This window comes from Ictidomys tridecemlineatus, chromosome 2 (genome assembly GCF_052094955.1).
Source record: "Ictidomys tridecemlineatus isolate mIctTri1 chromosome 2, mIctTri1.hap1, whole genome shotgun sequence".
Lineage (NCBI taxonomy): Eukaryota > Metazoa > Chordata > Mammalia > Rodentia > Sciuridae > Ictidomys > Ictidomys tridecemlineatus.
Genome location: NC_135478.1, coordinates 174,261,614 through 174,283,738, shown reverse-complemented (window position 1 = coordinate 174,283,738; position 22,125 = coordinate 174,261,614). Strand labels below are relative to the sequence as shown.

Genomic DNA, 22,125 nt, shown 5'->3' with positions numbered 1-22,125 from the left:
GACTATTCCTAATTGTTGATCATTTTTAGTTAAAAAGATAAGCCAGAGACTCAGGGAAAATGTTTTATTTTAGGTTTCAAGTATTTCTCCCCATCACCCTGCAACTTGGCTCTGATAAAACATGCAAAAAGTATGTCCCATGGCCTTCTAATTCTAAAGTTTCTTTTAACTTTAAACAGAAAGCTTTGGTTTGGTTTCAAATGTTCTCCCCTAACCATTGAAGCATTCTAGGTTCACTGAATGCTAGAAGTTGAAGGTTCTGGCTGCCTAAGGAGTCTCTGAAGTCAGGGGCCACACACTCCAGGACAACCCACTGGAGAATGTTGAGGGGAAAGCATGAAAGTCTGCCTATATTCCATTTTTCCAAATATTTATTTTTATGCATGTTTAATAATATAATAATAAGTTACAACAGTACTTCTGTATGCTGTGTAAATTAATATATGTATTTGGAGTATGCACTTGAGTAAATTTTTACAAATGGGAGTGTTACTGTAGTTGGCATTACAATTGTTTGAGATTTTTATCTAGACTTTACTTTCTAATTATTAAGCATTATTTAAGCAGTTATAATGATCTTCAATATATGGTGGAAGAGAAAATTGTGGAGATATCCTGTTGGCTTTTTAAAATATCTTTACGTCACTGAAATCAGCTCCTGTTTGTTTTAAATTCAATTAACTCTGTATTATCTTAAGTATTCTATGGGTATTATCTGAATTTTTTTTTCTTAAGCAAATTCCACTTACTCATTTTTTCAGACTTTCCTGAAGGAGCGCTTTGACAGTGAAGAAATCAAGCCTGACTTATGGATGTCTTTAGAAGGTGGAAGTACTTGTACTGAGTGTGGAATTCTTGCTGAAGACACTGCACTCTATTTTGGGGGATCCACTGTGAGACAAGCTATTACTCAAGATTTGGATCTCAGAGGTGCAAAGTAAGTCAATGTTTCATTATTTTTATTGCAACATAGCAAATTGGCCCCCAAACAAGGAACACCTGTGGAAGAAATTGTTATCTAGAATTTGTGCAGGGTGTGTTCCAATCCCTTATTCTGATAGAGAATATGTGTTTGCATTTAGATTCCTGCAATACTGGGGACGCATCGGTAGTGAGAACAACATGACCTCCTGCCATCGGCCCATCTGCCGGAAGGAAGGCGTGCTGTTGGACTACTCTACTGATGGAGGCAGGCTTTAGAGGCTAATGCCACACCTTCAAGCACATTCCCAAATTCCATCCAACATCCTTCAGAAACATCTCAGCAAAGCTTTGCTCACAATGTCAATCTAAAGAGTGACAAAGAAAAAGCTAAAGATCTTGCTCCCATTACATGTTCCGTGCATGTGACTTCTGTATTGGGCAAAATCTACCCAAAAAAGGAATCAAGAGAGAAATCACATTAAAAAAATAAATAAACTCCAAACTTTATTAATGAAGAAAATCCCCACTAGCTTAACTAAAACTTGCTTATAAGTGACATAATTAATAAAATCAAATGTGCTTTTCCAAGTTAAAGATAATTTTTAAACATTTTAAAGCATGTTTAAAACTTTTGTGACAATAAGCAAATCGTAAATGCTACAGAGATTTACAAGAAAACCTCATTACTAGCAGTGAAAATACTCTGAATTCATGAGTCTGTCACAGAATAAATTCTGTTTTATTATTCTGCTCAAAAAAAAATCTGTTTTATTATTCTGGAGTAGCAAAGTAATAGACCAGCAATACCATGAGGTCTTTAGAAAACATGCTATAGCAAACACATATCATTCTGAATAACTAGTTGATTGAGGAATCTAAAGTATTTAGCCTTTCAAATGATATCTTCTTAAGTAATTTAACATTTCATCTTTTCAAACAGTAAGAGGCAAACCTTAAGCCAGGTGCAGTAGCATATACCTGTAATCCCAGAGACTTTTGTTTCGTTTATAGTGCTGGCAATTGATATGCAGGGCCTTCTGCATATCAGGCAAGTATTCTACCACTGACCCATGTCTCCAGCTCCCAGAGACTTGGGAGGCTAATGCAGAAGGGTCACAAATCTGAGACCGACCTCAGAAGCTTAGGCCCCGTCTCAAAAAAAAAAGAGATCTGGGCATGTAGCTCAGAGGTATAGAATTCCTGGGTTTAATCCCAATACCAGAAAAACAATAAGAAAAAATAAACTTCATACTAGTCCAACTAACTATAAGTGCCATAGAATTATAATAGCTATATTTTTTAAATACTAGAAGTTATTGTCATAGAAACATGAATATGTCTTATAGTTTATGAGAAATAATGCCTAAAAAGAATCAGAATTAAATTTAAAAGTAGAAATAGGTCACTTTTACTTTAATATTTATTTTAGTCAAGTATTTTTAAATATCCTTCCCCTCACATCACCAACCTCATATTGAAACAGTGTTTATAAGTGGTGAATAACTACGTTAAAGTCAGCAAAATCAATTTTCATTTCCTAATTGAAGAGTGTAGTATCTGCAGTACACTGGTGATTTATGGGATTTTTTTTGTTATTTAGTTTGCATGTTTATATTTATAGGAATTACTTGGACTTTGCTCCATGAGATGGATTTCCAGAAATATATTTCTGTTAGACACGACTACATACTTCTTCCCGAAGAGGCGCTCACCAACACCACTAGACTTCGCTGGTGGCAGCCTTTTGTGATCAGCAATGGAATTGTGGTCTCCGGAGTGGAGCGTGCTCAGTGGGCGCTAGACAACATTTTGATTGGTGGGGCAGAAATCAATCCCAGTCAATTGGTGGACACTTTTGATGATGGTAAGAAATAAGGCATCAAACAGTTTTCTCTATGAGCTGTTTGTGTTCTTATGTCTTCATATGAGTCATTACATGAAAAGAACTTAGAAGAGAACCTAGCACATACTCCTGCTCAACAAATGTTCACTGTGGTTGTACCCAGTGGTTTATAAACATTCAGAGTTGGCTGCTGGTTCAAATGTCAGCTGATAATTTAACAAACCCTGCAAAAAGTAACGTGTCTTACTTCAAATGTAATTTGGAATTATAATGCCCCCAAATAATTTTAGTTCCTTGAGTAATTTCTGTATCACAGAGATACATATTGCAATGGCTTAAACAGTCTACCAAGAAGAGCTTTGTAATGATGCAAATTACCCAGAAAAGCAATTATGCTTTAAAAGTGGGGTAATCATTATATTAGCATTCAGTGTTTTTTCCTAAATTTGAGTCCTCACCTTGAATTTATATATATTTAAGCAGTTAAATAAAATAAGTCCTAGGGAGTAAGCAAAATGTTACATCATAAACATAATTCATCAATAAACCAATCAGTTCAAGAAAATAATATGCCGTATTGCTTCCAATTTGCCTTAACAGAAGGCACTTCCCATGAAGAAAACTGGAGTTTTTACCCTAATGCAGTAAGGACAGCAGGATTCTGTGGCAATCCATCCTTCCACCTCTACTGGCCAAATAAAAAGAAGGACAAGACTCACAATGCTCTCTCCTCCCGGGAACTCATTATACAACCAGGATACATGATGCAGTTTAAAGTAAGGCAAAGTGGCTCTTTAAAACAGAAGGGAGTGTTGTACTGGGGGGTTGGGGGAGAATTTTTATTTGGACAGCTATAAGGACACGATTGATTTCATTCATTAACAAAGACTCTCTTGTGAATGAAGGAGGTAATCTTTCACAAAGGTCTTTGCTCAAGTATGATGATTTGAGCATAGACAGAATCTCTGAACGTGTCAGGGAAGTAGAAAGAAGTGTAACTGTAGTGTACCTCATAGATGTAATCTTGATTTCAGTTTCCCAGACCTTATGAATAAAAAGCTCAAGTAAGCGTCTCTGCCTGCTTCTCGATCTGAGACTCTCCTATGTTGCCCAGTTCTCTCCTTGTCTTTCCCCCACTCCATGCCTGTCATGTGTCTCAGATCATTTGCTTCTTGGTCCACCTTTCTTCAGTATATCCTTCAGTTTTCCCTTGTCTCTGACTTCACAAACCTGTACATTAGCCCAGTTGGAGCTAATGGGAACAAGAGGGAACTTTCAAATCTTTTTAGCTGCATATTTTATCTGTATATAGAGATAGAAGGGAAAGCAGAACAGGCAATTAATAGAAAGAAAGAGTAATAGCAATTAATGTCTCTCCATTTCAAAACACACTACAAAAATGCAGTTAATAACTAGATAATTTAAGGACATCACTTATTCGAATTCCCTTATTTAAAAAGATTTTACTACAGTGGTGATTAATAGTAAGAATCTTTATTAGCAGAAATAAAAATGCATTTGCACCAGGCACGGTGGCGCATGCCTATAATCCCAGCAGCTCAGGAAGCTGAGGCAGGTGGACTGCGAGTTCAAAGCCAACCTCAGCACAAAGTGAGGTGCTAAGCAACTCAGTGAGATCCTGTCTCTAAATAATTCACAAATAGAGCACTACAAACAGGTATGTGGACCTGGCTTAGAGGTCGAGTGTCCCTGAGTTCAATCCCTGATACAAAAAAAAATAAAAGCATTTGCTTTTTGCCTTGGCACTGTTAAACTCTCCTTCAGAGACTAGAAGGTGAGGCAAGCTCCCCAATGCCACTGCTCACTCCCTCAGGACTATTAGCTTTAGTGGCATGAAGGTTGTCCAAGGTCATATCTAGAGTTACACCACCCCTGCTTCCAGGATGTTCCTTAAGAGTGAAAGTTTGTCTTCAGCCAGTCCCACATTGTGGCCCATATCAAAGGCATCACATTTGATTGAGTTGATGGGGGCTTCTCTTTTGGAGCTTCTGTCAATCCAAAACTGAAAGAGACTTGTAATTTTTGTCTTTAACCCAAGCCAATTAGTTTAAAAGAAAGTTTGTCCCCCAGAAACAGTTAAATATCACTGTATCTTTCAAAAACTGCATCCCTCAGTGGGCTGGGGATGTAGCTCAGTGGTGGTAGAGTGCATGCATGAGGCTGCAGTTTCCATCCTCAGCACTACAAAAGAGAGACACAGAGAGGGAGAGAAATAAACCCTGTATTCTTCAAAGTTACCATAGACTTTCTATGCTGCATCCCATAGCTCTCCTCCATTCCTCTCCTCTGAACCATTTGACACTATTGTCCTCACCTCTCCAAACTGTGGAAATCTCTTTCTCCTTGGCTTCACCGATGGTTATCTTATCTCTACTTTTTTTCTTTTTTTGATACCAGAGATTGAACCCAGGGGTGCTTAACAACTAAGTCACAGTGCATTTTATGTTTTATTTTGAGACAAACTCTCACTAAGTTGCCTAGGTTCTCTCTAAGTTGTTGAGGCTGGCTTTGAACTTGTGATTTTCCTGCCTCAGTCTCCTGAGTTGAGTTGCTGGGATTACAGGAGTGTGCCACTGCACCCTGCTCTTTGGAATCTACTTCTGTCTCCTTTTTTGCTTTTCTTCCCTCAGCCCTCTAAATGTCAGCGTTTCTCAATGCATCTCAGATTTCTTCTCTCTTCCATATACATTGGCACTGCTGGGAATTTTATCCATTCCTCTAGCTTCAAGTCTCATAATCTGAAGAGTAGATCTCAAATCTGCATTATCTGACCTTGGCTCACTAACTATTAACTCAATATTTCTAATAGCATCTACATGTTTCTGCTTTTTCTAATGAGCACCTCAACTTAACATGTCTAACAGTCAACTTAATCTCTCCCTTCCCCATATAAGTCCTCTTTCTGATTTTTCTATTCTGTTGATGGCAGCACCTTTCACCTAGAAACTAGCTTGAAATATTAGTCTTTGACTAGTCACTTTTCACAGCTAATCAATTTTTATACCCTTCTAATTCTAATTTACAGTATTCTTAGCTTCTATGGAATCTTCTGTTTGCACTCTCACCGCTCCATTCTTGTCCTAAGTCCACTGTCCACTAAGTACTCTTTTTACACCCAGCCTCTCTCCACTCCTGACTTTGACATCAAAGTGTGATTGACATTTACAGCTGAGCTCATCGGTCCACTCCTTATCGACCTTCAATGACTCTGCATTGTATACAAAATTGAGATCAAATGCCTTACACTACAACTCATGTTCGTCCAAATTCAACTGATTTTTCTAACCTTGTCTCCCAACATCCCACATACTCTCTACTTAGGTTCAAACACACTATGTACTGTGATCTACACTTCTGTGTCTGCTAACACTCATTCTTCCACCCAAATATCTTTCTCCTGTCTCTATCTTTCAGACTCTTCCCATTCTTCAAGGGGCAGCTCACATGCACTCTATTCAATAAATTATTTTCTAATCCATCTAATCAAATACAATTCTTCCTTCCTATGAAGTATCACAGCATTTTACTTATATCCTTTATGATTTCTATTACATTGTTTCTTACTCTCCCTTTGAATTCAGAGTTGTTTTACTCAGGAGTGTACAGTCTGGAATTTTTAGTACTCATCTTCCCTTATATCAGCAATGAAATAGGATTTAATGATTAAATAGATTATTAGGACTTAAATTTGAATCACCAAATTTTATAGCATTTATGAATTATTAATGATTCAACCATTTGTTTTCACATCATCTGGGAAGATTTTATTCTTATGGAAAAGGAAAAAGCCCTAAGAATGAATATTAAGTAATTAAAAATTTCTACTTTGAATCCAAATAAATATTTAACAGTAGCATCAACAAAATTAGGATACCAGTGAAAATGTTTCAAAGCAGTAATGTTTTTAATATTTTTCCATAAATTCTAACATTACTTTATTTTTAGCCAAATTAATATGTTACACTAATAAAGTTAGTTGAAATAGTTTCTTATAAAATCTTAAATTCCTGTCTTAATGGAAAACTGCATCTCTTTAACAGAACTCAAAAGAATGAACCCTCTGTGTCCTGGAAGCTGCTCTATAAAACCATCTCTGAATATTTCTTGATTGCCTATCAGAATTGTGATGGAGAGAGATGGGATTTCTAATTAATGATATTAGATATTATTTAGTCTTGCCTGTATATTGACTCTTTGTGTTTGCTTTAGATTGTAGTGGGTTGTGAAGCCACTTCCTGTGGTGACCTTCATTCTGTGATGTTGGAATACACAAAGGACGCAAGGTTAGTCAAAATAATGTTAAATATTTTCCAAATTTAAATACACAATTCAAATGCTTATCGACTTTTAAAGCAGCTGCTTACAGTGAAGGAATCTTTCATATTAAAATGGATGGTTCATATGTATTCTCATACAGATTTACTTTCTATAAAATTTACACATCTTCAAATTTTCTCTTCAAACCAAGAAAATCAACAGCTAAGAAACTTTATATTTTAAAATTAGTAGGACACTAAGTTTTTTTCTCAGAGTAGAACTATTTTATTCATGTTGGTCATTTTCAATCAACCTTAAGAAAATCTTTAATCAATGAATGATCTATGTATGCTTCAGAGAAAGTCACATCTCCTAAAGCATATTAGAATTTTTGAATAAAAGTCTGATATAGTCCATTTTACCTTGTGACTAGATCTTATTGTCATGCATGCTATTATTTTATTCTGTTATTCGTGAATGTATCAGTGTAGTTTTGAAGAGTCAGAATATTTCTTATGAGAAATTATTTTCAATTTTTCCTTTTGTGATCTCTAATCACATTAATGTTCACATTAATGTGAAGGTAATCCAAAGCATTACCTTCACATTCAATTAGCTATAAAATTCTCTTATGACTTGCCTAATGCAACTCTTCTGGCTTCTGCAGGTCTGATTCCTGGCAGCTCGTTCAGACTCAATGCCTTCCTTCCTCTTCAAATAGCATTGGCTGTTCCCCTTTCCAGTTCCATGAAGCCACCATCTACAATGCCGTCAACAGCTCCAGCTGGAAGAGGATCACCATCCAGCTGCCCGACCATGTCTCCTCCAGGTGGGTTGCATGTGAAGTTTTGTCTAGTGGAACTCTCTGGCCATCTCTACAGAGTTCATGATAAAGAGAGGCCTGAGTTTTAGTTGTAGCCCTAGGACCCTCTTCTGTTTTCCTACCCTCTTCTTGCCAACCCATGCTCCCAAATAGCAACTGTATGTCCCAGGAAAAAATAAGAAATTATATCTTGTTTGTAAATTATTCATAGATCTCAGATTTCCTTTCAACTATATACCATGCATGTGCCAAACTTATTCAGGCCCTGAATGCCAGACCCTAAACAAAGACTGGAGTTGGCACCAATTCTGCCCCAATGTTCTGCTCTCACAAGACTGTGCTTCTCATCCAGACAGGAGTACCTCCTGGGGTATGACTGCCAGGTTGCCCAGAGCTGAGAATAAATACAGTGCTGTGTAATCTCTATAGAGCAGCATGCATTTTACTCAAAGATTTGGAAAAGGATACACATCCAAAGGAACAAGCAGACACCAAAGTATTATGGAATAGAACAGAAAATTCACATAAAATTTTCAGGAAGACAAAAGCTTCCAGAAAGGCATCTTGGAATATGTTCCCTGAGTCTGAGGGATACACGTTCACTTACCTCTATCTTTGGGGGGACTTCAGAAGTTTGGGAAGCCCTTTTCTCAGGTCCCCTTTCCTAGAGGCAGAGGTTGGGCGCAGCCATGGGAAATATCAGCTTACTGATGACTCTCTTCTGTTTCTCTGGGTCTCTTCAGTGCGACACAGTTCCGCTGGATCCAGAAAGGGGAAGAAATGGAGAAGCAAAGCTGGGCCATTGACCATGTGTACATTGGAGAGGCTTGCCCCAAGCTCTGCAGTGGACACGGATACTGTACCACTGGCGCCATCTGCATCTGTGATGAGAGTTTCCAAGGTGTGAACCCTGGGCCTTTGTTGATTCAGAACACCAGGAGGTCTCCTTGTCTTAACATGAGTACAGGAGCCCATTAGGAAATGCATAGGAACTCCAGGCTGAGGAGGTCTCCTTGAACACAAAATTATTTATCTTTGGAATTAATTTCCAAGAATAGTTTTATGTTTTCTTCATGGAAGTTTTTTTCTTTTTCCTTTTTTTTTTTTTTTTTTTTTTTTTTGCAATACAGAATGAAATCCACTCAGGCTATTCTATAAGTTTATAAGTGAATATGAATCCAAATAAATCTACTCAGGATACTCTGTAGTTTTTTACATTTTCTATTTTTCATATAACTTCCTGCCCCACCCATACCCCCAACACTGAATTCCTCTTCTTGGCCTCTCTCCTTCCTGGCCTAGCTGCCCAACCCTAAATACTTTGTCAATTGCTATTTTCCACGATGCATTTGTCTATATCCACCCTTCCTCAGCCTCCTTCAACAGCAGCTGCCACTGTCCTCCCAAGAAGTAGCTGATAACTCAAGATGCTGTGCTGCCCAGGTCACTTTGTCACTCAAAATAACCTTCATGACTCAAAGACATCCATTCGTTTTCACTGCTTCAGTTTCTAGAGGCCAAGTGTGTATTTGGAATAGTGTCTACTCAGACCCTCACATCACAGGAAAATTTTTGTCAGCTTATTAGGAAGCTTATAATCCTGCTTTCCTTAAATCCAATATTTTTAACAGGTCATTACAAAGTTCACTTTACACAATTACCATTATATCCTAATAGCCTAATATCTGCCAAATAGCAAGTTAATTCTCTGAATTAATCCATACACTCTCTTATGCTTTATTGTTGACATAATATATACCAATCCCATTTTCCAGAGTCATTTAGTATTTATCTGCACATGTTTCCTATCATGAAAATAATTATACCCACTCAATAGGTAAAGAAACTGAGACTCAAGGAAGTTAAGTGACTAGCCAGACATCACACAGCTGGCAACAGCTGGAGAGAAGACAGTATTGGGGTGGTATTTTCCAGTCAACTTTGTTAAGTTCTCATAGATGAGAGATTTCTCCAAAGAGGATCAGAATTATACAACTTTCCCTAGGCATACAAGGTTAAAATCCATATATTTGAATTTCAGAGCAGGATATATTTTGATTTCTTGGTTGATGCTATTTCCTTGCCTCCAGATGAAGTGGCTATGATTAATGTAGACTGCTGCACATCTCTGATGTTAGAAATTACTTAGCCATCTCCTTTCTCCTGTTATCATTGCCACTGAGACCAGCTGGGTCCATCTGTGCATTAGCTAAAGAATTTTAACTCAGGCAAACTAATGAATCAAATGTCCTCACAAGAAGTCCCAGATGTCTGGAATTTGCCCTCCCCATAAACCAACAGTACTTTGGCCTTTTGATTTTGAACTTTGGTGGACATTTAGAAAAGATGTACTGTTCGAATCACCTTGCTAACATAGGGTCTTACTTTAAATGATAATATTTCAGCTCAGTGTTCTCTGACAGATAATTCCAGTTTATTCAGTATTTGTTTATTTATCCCAGAATTATTATTGAATATCTTAAATGGGCTAAGTATTGTGCTAGTTGCAATGAATTAAGATTCAAACTCTGCACTAAGGAATGTAGAGCTGGAAGGAGATCAGGAACATGACTTATTTCTACAAAATCATGCTGGGAAGAAAGAAATTAGATTGGCCTCTCATGCCAGGTCAAGCTCCCTACTGAGACTTATCATTTACAAACAAGCAAGGCCTGGCCAGATGCTGTGGTATTTCAATAACAGATGCACACAAGCATTAACTACATTGGCACCTACATATTTTAATGAACATTATCTCAAAAATAATGGATGTTTTTCAACAACAAAAAAAGATTTATTTCTAGGAGTCTGTGTCTACTTGGTATTTTGCCATTCTTTTTTTTTTTTTTTAATGGTGGTGCTGAGATTGAACCTAGGGCATTGCACATGCCAGGCAAATGCTCTATCACTGAACCCCAGGCCCCAGGTCCTTGCCATTTTTGCAGTAACAATGGCTCAAATCTAAAACTGAATACTTATTGTCTGGTGATTCTGCTTGTTCCAGCCAATTCTGATTTCTGTGATTATTCCTTTACCCGTAGGTGATGATTGCTCTGTTTTCAGTCACGATCTTCCTAGTTACATTAAAGATAATTTTGAATCAGCAAGAGTCACTGAGGCAAACTGGGAGACCATTCAAGGTGGAGTAATAGGAAGTGGATGTGGGCAACTGGCACCCTATGCCCATGGAGACTCACTCTATTTTAATGGCTGTCAGATAAGGCAAGCTGCTACCAAACCTCTGGATCTCACTCGAGCAAGGTAACCAACCCCCTGTGTTGTAGTCCAGACTCTGTTAGCTTTGATCTTGAACTTTAAGAAACAGATGTCACCAAGTAGTGGAAACCTAAATACTATTCGAATTTGGTGAAAGGAAGCATTATAAGTTTTACCAACTTAGAATAATTTTGCTTAAATTTATTGTAGAATTGTTGTATACTTCTTCACACATATTGGCTGAGTGATTGTAACATGGAGGGAGAAATATCCAAATATTAAAAATTGGCTAGGAAATCCTTATAGATAACTTAATGTTGACCATAGGCAAGAATGTAAAATAAATGTGTTTATGAATATTTTAGGAATGAAGACTTATACCTCTCTTTAGCTTTAATTCAGTAAATAGTAATGGTGAATAAATGGATGAGATCATTAATATTCACATACTCTATAGGAATTGGAGATTAGTATAGAATCAAATAGACAGAAATCCTGCAAATGGACTAGGAAATTAACAAAGAAAAGGAGACACCAGAAGGTCGAATTTCTTTCTCTACCTGCTCTTCCCATCCATTCTGCCTTAGCCAGAATAGTCACAGTTTTTCATCTCTGTAATTCAAGAAAAGATGCCAAGACTTTAGGAATGTTACTGAGTACTGGACTGGAATATTCCCCGAATGCTGATGAGTTTTCAGGAGCTATGAGGATATTTGAGATTTAGACATTTGACCAATGAGGTAGATGTTCACTTTATAAAATATTAGGAATGTATTTTCAGAGGCAGAAAAGCAGGGTTAGTGGTCCTTTATATGATAAACAATGAAAACAGTATGGATCCCTGTATGATAACCATGGAGATTCTAAAAGTTGTATCCACCATAGGGATGGTGGATAGATGCATGAGGCTGTTAATATAAACCACTGATTCCCACTTTTTCCTACCAAAATGATATAGTTAGTCTAGAGACACCTGATATCTTCCTTGACCCTATATACAAACAGCTGTACCAAAGCACTCGGTTCACAGTTACACAACATGTGGTACAAGTAACTTTATTTTAACTTAATTTATGCAAAGGTAAGTTTTAAGAAGGTTCTTTGTGTGACCATATACTCTAAATAGGGCCATTCTGTAAATCACTAGGAATCTTCTGAGGATATATTTCCTCTATTTAAAAGCTGTGTCTTCTAAGTGCAAGAATGCCTATGAAAAGCAAGAAGATGAGTGGGACAGAGCAGATGTGATCCAGAGCCTGCATGTTCCTAGTTTTCCTCATCTCTGACATCCAGACAACCTTCTCTAAAATAGACATGATGATTTATCTTTGTCCAGATGCTCTTCTGCTTGGAGCTATTTGTAAAAAGCATATAGTATAAATATGGTAATTTTATTCCTTGCCTTCTCCATGCCCTCAGCTGCCCTATGGTCCATGTTACAATTTGGAGAATAGAAGGTGTTTCAGGTGAAATACTCTAAAAAGATTTCCAGCATCATAAGATTCATCTTGAAAAGTCAAAATTGTTTTCTTTTTGTAGAAAAGCAGCCTTCTGAGTTATTTTTCACAGGTCTAATATAAAAGATAACATAAATAAATTGTGTGACTAATATGATTTATTAATATTTATTTTTACTTGATATTCATCCCTTGGCATCATAGAAGATTGGTCCTAGGATTACCCACAGTTATGGAAACCCATGGATGCTCAAGTCATATAAAATGATGTTAGGGGCCGCTGGGGTTATGGCTCAATGGTAGAGCTCTTGCTTGGCATGTGTGAGGCACTGGGTTTGATTCTCAGCACCACATATAAGTAAATAAATAAAATAAAAGTCATCAATAACTAAAAAAAATTTTAAATGGTGTGGTATTTGGACATAATCTATACTAGCTTTTTTCTTTCTTTCTTTCTTTTTTTTTTTTTTTTTTTTGGTACTAAGGATTAAACCCAAGGGTGCTTTACCACTGAGCCACATCCCCAACCCTATTTTATGTTTTATTTAGAGACAGAGTCTCACTGAGTTGCTGAGTACCTTGTTTTTTGCTGAGATCCTCCTGCCTCAGCCTCCCAAGCCTCTGGGATTACAGGCATGTCCACAGCACCCAGCTGGACATCACCTCTTCTAACCCTCCTATATATTTTAAATTATTTCTAGATCATTTATAATACCTAAATACAACATAAATGCTTTATAAACAGCAGCTGTACTGTCTTGCTTGGATAATAATAAGAAGACACATTCAATACAGATGCAATTTTTTTCCATATTTTCTGTCTGTAATTAGTTGAATCCACAGGTGCCAAATCTACAGATACAGAGAGCTGATTTTGTGAACTTTAATAACAATGATTAAGAAAGTATCTCTCCTTTGATACATCTGACTTTTGTTTTAATACAATTTCCCCTGTGTTTTTCAGCAAAATTATGTTTGTTCTACAAATTGGGAGCACATCCCAGACGGACAGCTGCAACAGTGACCTGAGTGGCCCCCATGCCGTGGACAAGGCAGTGCTGCTGCAGTATAGCGTCAACAACGGCATCACCTGGCATGTCATCGCTCAGCACCAGCCAAAGGACTTCACACAAGCTCAGAGGGTGTCTTACAACGTTCCCCTGTAAGCAGCCTGGTTAGAAATGCATGGTCTCTCTCCTGCTCCCAGAGAATCACAGAGTGTGAGATGGAGGTTGGGTGAAGTTACTGGACCAGTACCACAAAACTAGGCATTACAGAATCAAGACTAATGCAGATCTCCAAAGGTTATGTTACTACCGTCTGTTAGGATAGGAAGCAAGGAAGAAGGGAAAGAGGGAATAGAAAATATCAACTCATGCAAAGGCACTTTTTGCATACTTCCCTTTCTTTAAACAGTATTTCTGTTCCTTGGGAAACAGAATTTTTATTTTCTGCTTAGTATGCTAATTTGAAAATTTACTGAGCATAGACGGTCATGTCAGTTTTGCTTAGCATTGTTCACCCACTTCCAGCACAGTGCCTGTCACTCTGGATATTTCATGTTTGTGATCAAATGTGTTGCTATTCCTGGAGTAAGGGAAAAGAGGAAGAGACGTGGAAAAGAAGTACGTCTCATTGAGTGGCTAATAAAATGCTACTTAGAAGAGCACTAAGACCTAAGCAAATTCTATGCCCAAAGTTGTATTGATTCAACCTATTGCAATATCTAAAGTGGGCAAGTTACCTTCCAGAAAGTTCTGTTTGCTGGTGTTCAACCTCTTTTTCTTTCTATCTGTGACCCAGGGAGGCACGGATGAAAGGAGTCCTACTGCGCTGGTGGCAACCACGCCACAATGGAACAGGTCATGATCAGTGGGCTTTGGACCACGTGGAGGTCGTCCTGTGAGTATCTGATACATGGCATCCTGTGTCCATTTGAAAAAGGTTTGAAACTCCTTTGATCTGGCATGCTCCCTTGATTCAGTAAGAAATGTTCCTGATAAGAAGGTTCCCACAGGACCACTTTGGCTTACACTCTTCAGCAACTGCAAGCTATAGCTCAAGTCGACAGTGAAATAACAAAGCCCTGAATATATCTTAATGTACCTTAGGAAAAAAAATCTTCAGTAAGTAAAACATTTATTTAAGGATTGACATGAGTGGTTAAATTGGATAAAAAAAAAGTCTCCAGGTAAACGGGAAACAATATCTTAATGCCAGATCTGGGCTGCCTTGTAAAATAGAATGATACCCTAAAAGAGAAGGATCTGTACTGGTCTATATACAGAGTGTTGGTGGCCAACATGCCCAATTACAGCCTCCTATCTTAACCACAGATGCCCGAGGCATTCTCCATTTAATGGCATGACTGCATCTAGAATACAGAATCCGTGGTTTCCGATCCCCACCGACCAATACCAGCACCCAATGGGCTAAGGGTGTCCCCGCTGGTTTCTCCCAGGAAATAGGGCTGTCACTACTTTTCCCTGGCCGGGTTGACTATTCCCTCGCAGAGAGATGACTTGCTTTTTCTCTAACAATCTAGTTCCTGTAGAACTGGAATGCTTATGTCTCGACGGGTTCGAACTGATGGCACCAAGTGGTTGGCAAGGAGAGGCGAATCTTCTCGGTAGATAGGTTCAAATGTTCATTCTGTTTACCAAATCCAAAGTGAAATCAGTCTTGTGGCTGATTTCAGTCATTTTGAAAGCAAATTTAAATGATTGATTGGTAGGAAAACTACCAGATTTGTTTTCTTTCGATCATAGCCATGAGCTGAACTCTTCAGTCTTGAGCTAGCCCTGTCTTAGTTCTCACTGAGGCACCTGCTTGCATGGCATCCATATCAACCCCGACTCCAAGAGCCACCCGGTCCCTACACAAGCCCCCACTGTGCGCTCTGCTGCTTTTGGACAACTTGCTGGGCTCTGCCTCCACAAGACAAAGTTGAAGTTTAAAGGAACAGTCCAGACTCTTTGGAATCTGAACATGAGGCTGATGTTCTACTTAGCTATTGATTTCCACAGATACATTATTCCAGGAGAATAAAATAACTTGGGCTTAACATGAATACGTAGAGTGAGCCCCTAGAGAGATGTCCTCGTAGATCAAAATTCAACCCTCAAGTTGTTTTGCCCTGGCTACTTTCCTTACAGAGCAGTGATTCTCAGTCTGACTGAATGTCAGAATCACTTGGGAAGTTTCTGAAAGCATCAAGGAATGTCTTAATGTCCAGGCCCATCCCTGTGGATGGTTTAAATTGATCTGCAGTGGGAACTGAGCATCAATCAGTTTTTAAAACACCTCAGGTGATTCCAGTAAATTGATTCAGACTCAAATTAGAGTCAATAATCACTCTTATCTCTCAGATTTCCTGCCAAGAAAGTTTGCATTAATGGAGTTTCCTGTGCCTGACAATTCCTGTGGAAACTTCAAAACTTGTCAGTCCTCAGAAGAAAGCAGGATGCTAATTCTACCCTTGATAGACATAAAAATCCTCAGCATATTATACATTTGAGTAGATATTTCTTCTCCCACCCAGACAAGCAATTAGAGTTACCTACTTTGGATTTCAGAGACATATGATCACTTCCCTTGGACTAAAATTGAAGAGCACAAGTACAGACTTCCCTGACATTCAGTAACACAGCCCCTCCATAACCTAGAAACAGAGCTTGTTCTCTGCTGCCTATTGACATGCTGCCTCAGAGACTTTCAGAACCCCAACAGGAAGCCTCACATAGCCCCCAAGAGAACCTTCCAGAACACCTAGTGTTGCTATTAATTTGTATAAGCAACTGCCAGCATCACAATATATTATAAAAATGAAGTTCAGAAACTCTTGGAGTTTCTGATATTATTCTGAGGCTACAATATGTATTGTATCACTTCATTTTATTACTTTGAAGAACTTATCAGATGCCTGTCATCATCTCAATCTCTCGGGGCACTAAAATGTTCCAAATGAGAAAGGCCATCACTGCATATACTTGATATTACATGGTTGTTTGATTCTAAGTCTTCTTTCAGTGAGTCACCTAGAGATTATAACTTCACAGATATTGCCAAACACTTTTTGTGTACATATTTTATATACATAAAACCAAATACTCTCTCTCCAATGACATTTCAAACATGTGTTAAAATTATAGAAGTAATCTTATTTTTCTTCTTTTCCCCACAAAGCTGAATTCAAAAATGAGTTATTTTCAAAAATATAATCTTAAAGTATATTTTAAGACCTGTTTTTGATGTTTTGTTCTGCTGTCAGTGTTCAACATTTCTAGCTACTATACCCTTTCAAAGCACTTCTTTAAGAGTCACAAAAACTTTTAAGCATTCATTAATATGCACTTGGTTGCTGTTCAGCATGATGCCTTTATTTAATGAACAAAAAATAGTTGCAGAGGAATCAGAAAAATAACATATAATAATGTCCCAGAGTATCTTTCAATCATGTGAGGCTCAAAGAAGCTAGCCAAGATTTGTGTCGTAATTCACAAATATTGCTAGTTATAACTCTCCTATAGAAGATGCATATTTTAAAGTAGACAAGTAGAATACTCCCATAAAACCATATTAATTGAGAATATTTTCTCACTTAACAACATGTCTATAGCAGAATATTTAGTTTTATGAGCTGGTAATGTTTGCTCCTCAGGTGCGGAGTGAAGGAGAAACCCGAGGCACACATCTTCAGAGACACAAGCCCTACCTAAATGAATGCTGCAAATAGGGCTACTAATATGTTTTTGCAACTAATGGTTGGGGGCATACATTTCACTTACAAATTTTTAAGAATGTATTTTCTAAGTGAAGATTGGCCTTACTCTAGCTTTATTATCATAGTTTCGCTTTTGTGCATGTGCACCAAGGACACATGCGAAAAACCCCTAGAAAGAGAAACTGTGTTCACGCATGGTATCTTACCTTGAATTTAATGTCCATACTGCCCATATTAATCAAAAGGACTGATGAGGTTGATAAGAAAAAATTCAGCACTTTTGAAAATATTTCAAGATTTTGAAGTGCATCCTAAATGAACAGGATACATGACATATTTTGAATTCACTAGTTTAATTCTCAAAGACTACATGTGGAAAGATTTGAGTTCCATAAATATGGATACACAGAACGACCAGCCCTGTACCATAAAGATAAAAACCACCATTTCAGCATTTAACAAAGTCTCTTATGCTTGTTTGAGAGTGTAATCTTCCCACTCTCGTGATGTTTTCCAGTAAAACCTACATATGAAAAGTGCTTCCTGATGATTAGCCCCTGCTAATCTGCCATGTAGCAGATAAACTGAATTGACAGATCATTTTTTTTCCAGCCTCACTAGCTTACAAAAACTCCTCATTCCCTAAAGTCTAAATGATGTAGCATAACATGATCACTGACAATCCAGTGTCAGAAACCTAATTTCTCTGAATTCATTTGCTAGCGTAGAACATTTGTTTTTCAGTAAATGTTTGTTAATACATTTGGGCAGATCCCTCACAAGATCCATGCTGGTGGGGTTCTTCTTAGGATAGAAGAGAATTCCTTGGCTTAACCTTTTTCGTTGGGCACTCATCCTTCTCTCCTAAGAATCTCCCTCACCCAACTATGCATTTCATTCACACATCACATCTCCTGTGTACATGTCTAAGTCACAACCTGTCATGTATATAATGAAGTGGGCTGATTTTTGCATGTGTACCTTGAAAGCGAATCACTCAGTAAAAAGCTAGCATTTGTGAAATGATTTAATTAAAAGTGAATTATTATCACATTTACTGAGAATTGAGAACCAACATGTTGCTGTGGCCTTAAACACATTTATCAGATTTTAATATAAGTTCCATCATGACCATCCCCTCATGCTATTCATCATCAAGATACTGTCACGTTTTTTGGCACAAATGATTTATGGAGATGAGCATATTACATTTGTTGCAAAGCATATTTATCCTTTATTAAATTTGATTGTGTTATCTGATATAGAGGACTTCTGCATTTTCAAAGCCCATTCCTTATTATAATCAGGAATTAGTATTTCCTAAAATACAAATAATTGAAAATCAGATAAAATTAATAGTTTTAATTAAACTATTGATTTAATATTTATACTTTATATGCAACATTTATGCCAAATGTAGTACTATGCTACATGTACCTTGACATATGGTTATGAGCAAATATTGCATGTTGCATTACATTAAAAAGTTAAGTGTATGTATATATTGGGTATAGGAGAATAAGAAATAACTTGTTTAATTTTTATTTTCAAAAGAGATGAAAAATCCTATATTGCGTCTAAACCTGGTCAGACTTTTATGACTAATCACAGTGCTGCATGCATTGAAAGCCATTTTTTAACTTGTGTTATATTTCATTATTTGCTGTCATTGGTTTTCCACTAGAGTAAGGTAAGTCCTCCTCACTAAATCTGGGGAACTGTTTACTCTTACTTTGATCAATGTTACCAAAATTAACTGAGAAGTTTTGTAGAAGACCTTTGCAAATGAAAATAAAAATCTATGAAAACAGCTATTATAAATGACATTGGGATACAATGGAACATTTGAAACCTGTATCTGTGCAAATTCAAGAGATAGCCAAGTTGAGAGAGATCTCTAACCTAAACAATATGGGTACAACCACAGAGGCCAGAGTGCTCATTAGATCTGCTTAGTTTCTCCTCTGTGCCTGGCACTATATGAAGTGTGCTTGAAGCACTCACAGTTTACAAGTTTGTTATGAGGAACATGACAATAAAAGGTGTGTGTAGAAGATCTAGGAGTCCTGATTAAATGTAATGTTTTTCAAAAGACCTATGAGGCTAGAGACACATGAAGGCGTCTTGACTTTACAAGTCCATTCTTTTGTTTTGTTTTGTTTTGTTTTGTTTAATTTATTTTTTTTAATGTGGTGCTGAGGATTGAACCCAGTGCCTTACACATGCCAGGCAAGCACTCTACCACTGAGCTGTAGGCCCAGACCCTTTACAAGTCTATTCTAAGTCAATAAATAAATTAGCAGAGAGGAGTAGATTTATTCATGATACTTTATGAGTTCGAGATCATATCCTTAGATAAGACTGGCTACCTTTAATATATACTTATACTTGTCCACTAGTTAAGATACTTTAAAACTTAAGAAAGAAAGTAAAATGGTTATCATTTCTTGAACATCTATATATGATATTGCAAATTTTCATTTAATCCTTACAATTCCCAGAGATATGCATTATCAGATATTATTCTCATCTCCATTTAGCTAAGAAGAGAAACAGGAAGTCTTTAGTATGTCTGGGGCATTTGGGCCTACACTTACTAATATGTAGTCTTCCCCAAAATGTGTTTGTCTTGAAATTCAAATGAATTTCCTTTTTGCCAAGGACTATCATGAGTTATTTTGAATGGCAGCTTCCATCTTACTCTCACCAATTGTTCTCTGAAAGATATGTCTAACAGTCCACTGGATTCTTATTTCTACATTCATCTAAATCATCATTTATTGAGCCAATTTTTGATGAAAAATGAGTTAATTACAGACCAGTAAAAATGCCTCAATTTCATGTCAAATTCTTCTATTTATCTCCAACTCTCCCATTTCCTTTAGAATCCATTAAAAAATCAGTAGAGGGCTGGGAATGTAGCTCAGTGGTAGAGCACTTGCCTAATATGCACAAGGCCCAAAACCACACATGCACAAAAAAGAAAAAAATCAGTTGAATTGTTTTCATAATAACAAATGAGCTAAGATTGTGGCTCCAGTAGAGTAATGATTCTAAAGAGAAGAGAGTCACTAGTTCTTCAAAGATCTTGCACCACCCATATTTCCCATGCAGAATCATAATTCCACATACCATCTAAGTCCCTAAACTCCTTCCACAACAATGGAAATCTAAATGGTATTTTCAGGAATCCCTGATGTTTGTTTTCCCTTCTTTTAATGACTTACTCATAATGGGAGAATTTCAAAATGGTCCTAGTTCTATCCACTACCAAAACAAATTGACATGTCAAATGACATAGCATGCTTTTGGCATGAGTACTACTGGCTTTCATTGAACTTATGTAAACATTACTTTCCCCTGTATGCAATAAAGAAAAAAATCTTTAAAAATCCATTGTACCTATTATTATTGATGAGGTTATCTATAGCTACACATCTATATGTATCAAAAGTAAAAATAGACTTAGATAAACTTCACACAAAAAAAAACTGAGTAAATATCAGATCTTTAAAACTATTAAAAATTTCCCTAATATGCAAGTTAGACATTTTAGAAGACACAATAATGCTTATAACCATACCAGTTTATTGAATGGTCCTACATTTAGACAGCATTTTGCTCTAGCTCCTCATAATGCTTGATTTTAAAAGCCTTATGAAATGGAAAAAATCCACCTGACTAGATTCCAACCTAACTGGCTTGAGAGAGATTTATGTCTAACATTACCAAATAACCAGTTAATTTAAAGGATGCTTTAAAAGTCATTTTTTAATATGACCATTTAAACACTAGGCATATAAAACAAGCACATTATTGAGCTCACTTTAACATTCTCAGGAATCAAAAGATATGGTCCTCATACATAAACTTATCCAAAATTAAAGAGTGTCCAGTGAATCGATGTGCTTCCTGAATTAGCTATAAACTTACACCCTGGGCTAATTTGCAGGGTTTTAAAGATCTGAAATCTGCTAATATTTATCTTCTGACACATAAGGATGGAAAATTTAAATCAGCTCTATAACAAGCCAATAATTATACAGCAAAGTTGCTTTAAAGCCATTAAACATACACCAACTTTTGTTTAAATTAAATGTTCCTTTGTTCCCGTATACTGAGGTAACTTTTCTATCAATAATTAAATATCTTGAGTGTTCTATGTTTGTAGTTTTTAATGTAAAGTATTTTAACTTTTTTTAGTACTTTATATCTTTAAACGTGTTTTCAACAAAATAATCTCATTGCTTTAACTTTGCAATTATTCCTTATAGTTAAAGAGTAATGATTTACGACAGGAATCCAATCAGTAAGTCACCAAAAGTTCAATAAACACAACTTGACCACCCAAGGGTCAGGCAGGAGGCTCAGTGCTGTGGGATGGGGTGGGGGGATCTGGGGGACAGGCAGAAGTTTAGAAATGGGGAGCCAAGATAAAGTAGGAAATGAGCACTATGAGAGTTCAAAGTAGAAAAAAAAATTACTTCTGGAGGGGAGGGGTAAGCAATATAGAAAATGTGATACTTGAACAAGTAGAAATTGAAGGTATGAGCCTGTAATTCCAGTGGCTTGGGAGACTGAGGCAGGAGGGTTGCAAGTTTAAAGCCAGCCTCAGCAACTTAGCGAGGCCCTGTCTCTAAATAAAAAATAAATAAATAAGGACTGGGGATGTGCCTCAGTGTTAGTTAAGCACCTCTGGGTTTAATCCCTGGTACAGGAAGGAAGGAACAAGGACCAAAGGAAGGGAAGGAAGGAATTAAAGATGTGATATTGGAGGTGGTACCAGGAAGGAAGGAAGGAACAAAGGGAGGAATGAAGCAATTCATTGAAGATATGATGCTGGAGGTTGACTAGTGACTTG

At 37.1% G+C, this 22,125-nt stretch overlaps 1 protein-coding gene across 2 annotated transcripts in view; it reads left to right on the top strand.

Annotated features, from left to right (window-relative positions):
- Positions 1–22,125, top strand: part of Reln (reelin) — a 453,190-nt gene that overhangs the window by 427,747 nt on the left and 3,318 nt on the right. Inside the window, exons 54-64 of one of the 2 annotated variants that reach the window (XM_078040199.1) lie at positions 762–937; positions 1,083–1,189; positions 2,546–2,788; positions 3,368–3,543; positions 6,998–7,071; positions 7,713–7,874; positions 8,612–8,769; positions 10,910–11,129; positions 13,506–13,703; positions 14,345–14,443; positions 18,949–18,954. In XM_078040199.1, the coding sequence (XP_077896325.1) occupies positions 762–937; positions 1,083–1,189; positions 2,546–2,788; positions 3,368–3,543; positions 6,998–7,071; positions 7,713–7,874; positions 8,612–8,769; positions 10,910–11,129; positions 13,506–13,703; positions 14,345–14,443; positions 18,949–18,954 (1,619 nt within the window). The remainder of the gene's footprint in view (positions 1–761; positions 938–1,082; positions 1,190–2,545; positions 2,789–3,367; positions 3,544–6,997; positions 7,072–7,712; positions 7,875–8,611; positions 8,770–10,909; positions 11,130–13,505; positions 13,704–14,344; positions 14,444–18,948; positions 18,955–22,125) is intronic. The other variant, XM_078040200.1, reaches the window with a different exon arrangement.